This window comes from Salvelinus fontinalis, chromosome 18 (assembly GCF_029448725.1).
Source record: "Salvelinus fontinalis isolate EN_2023a chromosome 18, ASM2944872v1, whole genome shotgun sequence".
In the NCBI taxonomy this organism is placed as follows: Eukaryota; Metazoa; Chordata; class Actinopteri; order Salmoniformes; family Salmonidae; genus Salvelinus; species Salvelinus fontinalis.
The window spans coordinates 38,991,667-39,000,736 of NC_074682.1; the positions used below are offsets into that span (position 1 = coordinate 38,991,667).

General features: G+C 42.7%; 1 protein-coding gene across 1 annotated transcript; it reads left to right on the forward strand.

The window, feature by feature from the left end:
- Positions 1–1,603: 1,603 nt before the first annotated feature.
- Positions 1,604–8,644, forward strand: LOC129815476 (probable protein BRICK1). Its single transcript, XM_055869347.1, has 3 exons — positions 1,604–1,774; positions 7,815–7,897; positions 8,021–8,644. The coding sequence occupies exons 1-3, from the start codon at positions 1,657–1,659 to the stop codon at positions 8,045–8,047; spliced, it is 228 nt and encodes a 75-aa protein (XP_055725322.1). The 5' UTR covers positions 1,604–1,656; the 3' UTR covers positions 8,048–8,644.
- The last annotated feature ends 426 nt before the right edge of the window (positions 8,645–9,070 follow it).

The window sequence follows — 9,070 nt, forward strand, 5'->3', positions numbered from 1 at the left end:
ATCTGTAATAGACTATGGTAGTATAGAGTATGGTTCGGCAGCCCGGACCTCATTGGAAAGGTTAGGTGTCATACAGGGGCAAGGACTCAGAATATGTAGTGTGGCGTTTCGGACCTCCCCAGTGTCTACACTACAGGTGGAAATGAGGGATATGCCACTGCAGATTAGGGATTAGGAGAGAGCAGTTGGCAATGAATCATTTAACTAGGCAAGTCCGTTAAGAAAAGATTCTTATTTATAATGACAGCCTACCCTGGGCCAATTGTCCCTATGGGACTCCCAATCACGGGCAGTTGTGATACAGCCTGGATTTGAACCAGGGACTGTAATGACACCTTTTGCACTGAGATGCAGTGCCTTAGACCGCTGCACCACTCAGGAGCACAAGACATGGGGTGTCTCATCCTGTGAAAGGGATTTTACAGGCATGCTGGGAACATGAGCGAGGACAGAACACAAGCTTCGGGAGGGTGTATAATATCCAGGCGAAGGAGATGGAACTTTATGGAAGGGAGTTTAGTCCAACAGTAGCTATTCCTGTAAACCCACCATGGCTACTCATGCCTCCAGTATTTGATCTAGAAGTGTTGGAGAGATTACGGGAAAGATATGGAGTTGATCCATCTGATTTGTTTAATAGACTTCTGGATACTATATCAGGATTTTGTGGCAATTTACAAAGATGTTTCAAAAGATCCAAGTACAGGACATACTGGATCAACATTTGTAGTGCAGGAATGTGGGATGGTGGTCAGGAAACATTACCTATATATACAGCAGAGCTGATGGCCATACTATTGGCCTTGCAGTGGTTGGGGGAGTCAAGCCAGACAGAGTAGTTATTTGCTCTGATTCATGTGCATTGTTGATCATTCTGCAGTACTTTAGCTCAAATAGCAGACAAGACCTGCTTTATGATGTACTACAAATCCATGGCAGGATTAGACAGATGGGTATACAGATAGGATTTACTTGGGTCCTAGCCCATGTGGGGGTGGAGGGGAATGAGGCAGTTGATGTACTGGCTAAACAAGCACTTAGTAGTGGGGATGTTGATGTTGTAGCTTCAATTAGCAAGGCAGAGGCAAAAAGTCTGATATGGACAGTCATGGTGCAGAGATGGAAGGAGCAGCAGAATAGAGATACTAAGGGCAGGCATTTATTTCAAGTACAGAGGAAAGACAGGAAGGATTGCAGGAAGGGACAGAAGAGAGGAGGCTATTTTTACAAGATTAAGGGTGGGACACAAACGGTTAAATAATACTTTAAATGTGATAAGAAAGCATCCAATAGGAAAGTGTTATTATTACCAGGAAACAGACAGTGGAGCATGTATTGATAGTGTGGGCAGTAATAGGGAAATAGAGGCATAGATCTAATATGAAGGGGATACATGATATTCGTTTAAAGAGTATATTGAGTAGAACGTCATTAGATACATTCTCAAATAGTTTGTTATATTTTAAGAGAAACGGGGCAGGCAGGTAGGATTTAGTTTCTCCCCGTCTCTGGCCCAACCTCCAATACAGTAGGCAGCGGTAGTGCACCATAAAGTTGGATGCCGATAAATCCCACCAAAGAAGTAGTTCACTTTCCAGGGAACTGTCGCTACCTGCTGGTAGCTAGCGCTAACACAGCTTCCTCAAAACAGAGAAAATGGCCGGTCAAGAAGATCCTGTGCAGAGGGAGATCCACCAAGACTGGGCAAATCGAGAATATATTGAGGTTATCACGAGCAGTATCAAGAAAATAGCAGATTTTCTAAATTCCTTCGGTAAGTACTCAGTAGCTAGATGACTTGGCAACAGCAACAAAAAGGCTGTCAATGTGAAGGCCTTACCTACTTCCAGCCCTGCTGGTCTTCTTGGCTAACGTAGTACGTTAGTTGGTTTCCATCCAAGACAGCAATAATATAATATACCTGCAGTACGACTCTCTTACTATTATGTATAACACGGGTTAAGAATTATACTTGCAATGTTATGGCTACAACGTTTAATTTATCGAGCAGTCGATGAAACAGGTTCACTGCGCTTGCTAGCTAATTGCGATGAGATTTGACTGGACTCGATACACGTATGTTTATTTTTAAATACATGTTGTAGTGGAAACTTAACATAAGATGAAGTGAGCCAACACTGATTTTGTATCTGTGTGTTCAAAAATGGATAGCTAGCACCAGCTTGCAACGAGTGTGAACTTGCATTATTAAGGAGGGGTGTATCTGTGCGATGTCGACGATGAGTATATGACATGTCTCGTCTACGCCCAGGTAGCTCCGCAAGCGTTAACGTCAAAATACTTTCCTTACTCACCAAATGAGTATCACTTAGCGACTATCTCCATTTACTCCCGTTAAGGCCGGTATGTACTTTCAAACGTACATGTACATGCACCCGCACAGCTCGGAAGACTACAACAGCTCTTGACATTGGCGGTGCATAATAGTTTGTACCGACAGATGTAATGTATTGAGTAAACCTATCATTATAGAACAGGGCTCTTCAACCCTGTTCCTGGAGATCTACCCTCCAGTAGGTTTTTACTCCATCCCCAGTTGTAACTAACCTGATGCATTTTATAAACCAGCTAATTATTAGAATCATGTGAGCTAGATTAGGGTTGGAATGAAAACCTGCAGGATGGTAGCTCTCCAGGAATTACTGTTTTGTGAGCAAATTAGCACAGTTGGTGTTAACTATTAGCTTTTCTTGTATTTTGTTTCAATCAAATCATATATCCTGCTTAGTGGGGTGCTCTGTTGTGTTCTGGCATATGAGAAAATGTGACTATTCAGCTTCATCTGACCATTAGGGCTCCCAAGTGGCGCAGTGGTCTAAGACACTGCATCTCAGTGCAATAGGCGTCACTACAGTCCCTGGTTCGAATCCAGGCAAAACCACCCGTGATTGGGTGCACAATTGGCCCAGCGTTGTCCGGGGTAGGCCGTCATTGTAAATAACAATTTGTTCTTAATGGACTTGCCCAGTTAAATAAAAATCATAAAATCTCACTAGAAATGTGTTATTTTTTGGGGAGTAATGTTATTGGAGTAACGCTATTGCACACTATGCTGTCATATTCGGTTATGTTAAATATGAAATAATCATTATGTAATCTTGCGAGACACTGCTTCAGCTTTGATCTAACACAATTGTGAGAAGTAATACTATTTTATTTGTAATAATAAGTGATGAGTAGGACTATTAGGCATAGGCAACATATTTTGAGTGTTATTTTAAACTATTGGATCGCCCTTTGTGGTTCTGAAAGGACAGTGCCAGGATCGAGCAATGATGTTAGAGAAGTTGAACCAACTTGTGGTGCTGAAGGATAGCTGAATCATAGCTCTGCCATTCGGCCAGTTCATGATTATTTTGTTGTTGTTGCATTATAGCCTAATAGGCTTACGACTTATTTTTGGAAGTTGGCGCCGGAGGAGTTGGTTGCCGCCTTATCGGCTCTTAACCAACCATGCATTTTTTTTATTATTTTTGAGTTGTTCGTAACTTGTTTTGTACATAATGTTGCTGCTACCGTCTCTTATGACGGAAAAGAGCTTCTGAACATCAGAACTACCATTAGTCACCTCAGATTAGACAAAGAGTTTTTCAACAACGAGTCGGACGGGAGGGATATACACAGACACCCGACCAGGCCCAGATCCCCGTCATTCGCTGGAGAAGGAAACAGAGATTTTGTGGAAAATTATCAGGCGACGAGTGGCTTATCTGCCTTTGCCTTCCGTCCTGCTAGCTAATGTTCAGTCTCTGGAAAATAAATGGGACAAACTGAAAGCAGGTATATCCTATCAACGCGACATTAAAAATGGTAATATCTTATGTTTCACTGAGTCGTGGATGAACGACTCTCTAGGTTTTGCTCGCCTGAGGTAGTGTATCTCATGATAAGCTGTAGACCACACTATCTGCTGAGAGTTTATCTGTATTTTTCGTAGCTGTCTACATGCCACCACAGACCGATGCTGGCACTAAAACCGCACTCAATGAGCTGTATACCGCCATACACTCATCCAGAGGCGGTGCTCCTAGTGGCCGGGGACTTTAATGCAGGGAAACTTAAATCAGTTTTACCTAATTTTTATCAGCATGCTAAATGTGCAATCAGAGGGAAAAAATTCTAGACCACCTTTACTTCACACACAGAGATGCGTACAAAGCTCTCCCTCGCCCTCCATTTGGCATATCTGACCACAATTCTATCCTCCTGATTCCTGCTTACAAGCACAAATTAAAGCAGGAAGTACCAGTGACTAGATCAATAAAAAAGTGGTTAGATGAAGCAGATGCTAAGCTACAGGACTGTTTTGCTAGCACAGACTGGAATATGTTCCGGGATTCTTCCGATGGCATTGAGGAGAACACCACATCAGTCACTGGCTTTATCAAGAAGTGCATCGAGGACGTCGTCCCCACGGTGACTGTATGTACATACCCCAACCAGAAGCCATGGATTACAGGCAACATTCGCACTGAGCTAAAGGGTAGAGCTGCCGCTTTCAAGGAGCGGAACTCTAATCCGGAAGCTTATACGAATATGCCCTCCGACGAACAATCAAACAAGCAAAGCATCAATACAGGACTAAGATCGAATCGTACTACACCGGCTCTGATGCTCATCGGATGTGGCACGGCTTGCAAACTATTACAGACTACAAAGGAACGCACAGCCGAGAGCTTCCCAGTGACACAAGCCTACCAGACGAGCTAAACTACTTCTATGCTCACTTCGAGGCAAGTAACACTGAAACATGCTTGAGAGCATCAGCTGTTCTGGACGACTGTGTGATCACGCTCTCCGCATCCGATGTAAGGCAATTTAAACAGGTCAACATTCACAAGGCCGCAGGGCCAGACAGATTACCAGGACGTGTACTGCGAGCATGTGCTGACCAACTGGCAAGTGTCTTTACTAACATTTTCAACCTCTCCCTGTCCGAGTCTGTAATATCAACATGTTTCAAGCAGACCACCATAGTCCCTGTGCCCATGAACACTAAGGTAACCTGCCTAAATGACTACTGACCCGTAGCACTCACGTCTGTAGCCATGAAGTGCTTTGAAATGCTGGTCATGGCTCACATCAACAACATTATCCCAGAAACCCTAGACCCACTCCAATTTGCATACCGCCCCAACAGATCCACAGATGATGCGATCTCTATTGCACTCCACACTGCCCTTTCCCACCTGGACAAAAGGAACACATATGTGAGAATGCTATTAATTTACTACAACTCAGCGTTCAACACCATAGTGCCCTAAAAGCTCATCACTAAGCTAAGGACCCTGGGACTAAACACCTCCCTCTGCAACTGGATGCTGGACTTCCTGATGGGCTGATGGGTGGTAAGGGTAGGTAACAACACATCCGCCACGCTGATCCTCAACACGGGGGCCTCTCAGGTGTGCGTGCTCAGCCCCCTCCTGTACTCCCTGTTCACTCATGACTGCACTGCCAGGCACAACTCCAACACCACCATTACGTTGGCTGATGACTCAACAGTGGTAGGCCTGATCACCGACAACGATGAGACCGCCTATAGGGAGGAGGTCAGAGACCTGACCATGTGGTGCAAGGACAACAACCACTCCTTCAACGTGATCAAGTGGGTAGTATATGGGGCTTTGGTGACAAAACGGATGGCACTGTGATCGACTACATCCAATTTGCTGAGTAGTGTTGGAGGCTATTTTATAAATGACATCGCCAAAGTCAAGGATCGATAGGATAGTCAGTTTTACGAGGGTATGTTTGGCAGCATGAGTGAAGGATGCTTTGTTGCGAAATTGGAAGCCGATTCTAGATTTCATTTTGGATTGGAGATGCTTAATGTGAGTCTGGAAGGAGAGTTTACAGTCTAACCAGACACCTAGGTATTTGTAGTTGTCCACATGTTCTAAGTCAGAACCGTCCAGAGTAGTGATGCTGGACGGGCGGGCAGGTGTGGGCAGCGATCGGTTAGAGCATGCATTTAGTTTTACTTGCATTTATACCAGGTGGTGTCAGAGGAAGGCCCTAAAAATTGTTAAAGTCTCCAGCCACCCTAATCGTAGACTGTTCTCTCTGCTACCGCACAGCAAGCGGTACCGGAGCGACAAGTCTAGGTCCAAGAGGCTTCTAAACAGCTTCCACCCCCAAGCCATAAGACTCCTGAACAGCTAATCAAATGGCTACCCAGACTATTTGCATTGCCCCCCCCCCCCTCCCCTCTTCTACAATGCTACTATTCTCTGTTATTATCTGTGCATAGTCACTTTAATAACTCTACCTTCATGTACATATTACCTCAATTACCTCGACACCGGTGCCCCCGTGCATTGACTCTGTACCGGTACCCCCTGTATATAGATCTGCTATTGTTATTTACTGCTGCTCTTTAATTGTGTTATTCTTCTTACTTTTAGCTTTTTATTAGGTATTTTCTTAACGGAATTGTTGGTTACGGGCTTGTAAGTAAGCATTTCACTGTAAGGTCCTACACCTGTTGTATTCGGCACATGTGACAAATACAATTTGATTTGACTACGTGGTATAGTTATTTGTAGTCTATAGCCTAATGTAAATACAAGTAGCATTGCACTGTTTGAGGAGAGTGCTTTAATTGCAAGTAGGCATTTCATTGTATTGTGCAGTTTACACTTCTGTATCATAAATAAACTTTGATTTGATTAGCTTGAACACGTTTACAATATACAGAGGTGAACTATCAATTCATAATTTATTTGCATACATTAAATCATCAAATCTATTGACCAATTTGTGAACATAAACCATTAATACTTGGAAGAAAAAACTGCCATAAAAATCAAGCTTTTGGTGTATTGTATTCATGCATCTCAATAAACTATAACCTAATTGCATTATTATCTCCAACATGGCCCAATTCACATTAACCCACCCTGACATACCAAGCTAGAATGGGCCCTGCGTCTCAATCAATAGGCTAAATATCCCAAGCAGGGCTACAGCAACTTCCAGGGAGGGTCAGGCTCCTTGGGCTTTGTGGTGGCCACTCTGGTTTGGGTGTCCTCGGCAGAACGGTGTCACCCTAGCCAAATGGTCACATATCATTCTGGGTTCCACTGCGCAAGAGGGGTTCCGTGGAGTTTTATGATCCTTTTTTATGGCTAAAGTGATCAAGCCTCCGTCGGGCCTCCGCAGTGCACAGACGTAGCCTACAGAGCTTCATCATTGTCGCCACCGCCGGAGAGAAGACAGAGAAGAAACCACCATTTACCTACCTCTAGTTTGCTATACATACATTTGGTTGTCAATTTATCGTGTTGTGTAATTTGTGGTAATTAAATATAATTTATTTAGCATTTATCAGAATACATTTTCCAGAAATAGTTCTAACAGCTCTGTGTATTCTCAAATTGAAAAAGCTGAAGGAGCGCCGCTCCTCTGTGCTCTGGCAGCATTACACCCTTGATTATAACACTTGCAGAGCTGTCTAATGGGAGTTTAATGCTTCCTGGGCGTTAGAGAGGAGACACGTCATACGCATCAACATATCTAACGCACAGATACTGGGACAGGGCGTAGCTAGCCTCTATGTACTTTGGTACCTACCTGTCCCATGCATACTGTCAATTGAGACATTGATTGCATTATTGAACTACAGTGCAATAGTTAGCCTACAGTTGGGAGATTATGAACATGTGCATTATCTTCATACCCTATGATATTGATGCAATTTTATTCAAAGTCAATTAACCATATTTTCTTATGAGTAACATTGATGTGATCAGAAATGAAAATATGTGGAACATATATTTCCTTTGCTTTAGATATGTCCTGCCGGTCTCGTTTGGCCACCCTGAACGAAAAGCTGACAGCGTTAGAGCGGAGAATTGAGTACATTGAAGCAAGGGTAAGTGTCAGAATTAAAGTGGCAATTCTATATTGTAATTACATTAAATGTTTCCAGTTTGTTTTGCCTGTACAGTACTGGATGTCATCATAATGTGTTCTCTAACCCTCTTTTTCTGTTTAGGTCACAAAAGGAGAGACATTGACCTAAACCAAGATGTTATGCTGGACTGGGTGTTGTAGTTTGGCAGAGGATTGACAACTACATTTGTGACCATTTCCATGTTTGTCCTTTTTTTAAAACTAGCTATGTATTTTTACAATTTTGTATTTGGTCTGTGGGACCACAAAAGACACGTCACACTGTGTGTATTTGGCTGCTGGATGGTGACTATAATACCACAGCATCTCCCACAATGTTACAATGGATTGACTCTTTAATGCTATCTTAAACTTTGCACACTAGCTCTGCATCGTATTTATTTGATCACGGGCTAACATAATGTATTTGTGCAAATCAAAACTAGTTAAGAACATCCTAATAGGGGAAAGTTTATTTTATAAGGTTAATTCAAAATGATTATGTGAAGGAGTGTACCCACCTCTATGGAGATTTTAAAGAATATGCATTGCAGAAATATCCTTCCTCTTTGGCTGAACCAGGATAATTTGAGCCACAGGAAGAGGGAGTGTCAAAATGAATAGTCAGCTCTTTAACGATGGTCATTCTACTTATCTGTCTTTCACTTGTTGTAATTGTGTTTTCCCTCATTGTTCAAATGAAATGTAATAAACTGTTTAAAAGTAAGTTGTCCATCTTTTTGACATAGTGGCTTGAAAGAGTGTTTGGCTCAAGGGTAGCATTCATAGATGCCTGGTTGAAGGTGTTACTGGAATACAGTATAGGCTGTGTAGTATCAAGACCAACTCTATTTGCTCATAGTTAGTCCATACACATAACATCTGCCAATATAGCCTCTGGTTGTTGCCCTCAGCCATAAATTTGTGTTCTGTTCTCCATGCCACAGGGACTGATTAACATCTATTTTGGTCAAAATGATTTTGAGGGTCAAAAAGTGTCCCAGTCAATTCACCAAATATCATTGGACTACACAACCCCAGAAGGATAGCAATATTTGACACAGCATTAGGTGCATGTTGCAGTCTAAGATGCACATTTTGTGTTGATTGTCTCAAAAACATCAGGAAAATGGCAATGCTGGCTAGTGATTTC

Bases quoted from the DNA above. Each gene is read 5' to 3' on its own strand.
- LOC129815476 (XM_055869347.1), top strand. From the start codon at position 1,657: ATGGCCGGTCAAGAAGATCCTGTGCAGAGGGAGATCCACCAAGACTGG. The intron at 1,775-7,814 runs GTAAGTACTCAG...CCTTTGCTTTAG, and splicing joins AGATTTTCTAAATTCCTTCG to ATATGTCCTGCCGGTCTCGT. The intron at 7,898-8,020 runs GTAAGTGTCAGA...TTTTCTGTTTAG, and splicing joins TTGAGTACATTGAAGCAAGG to GTCACAAAAGGAGAGACATT.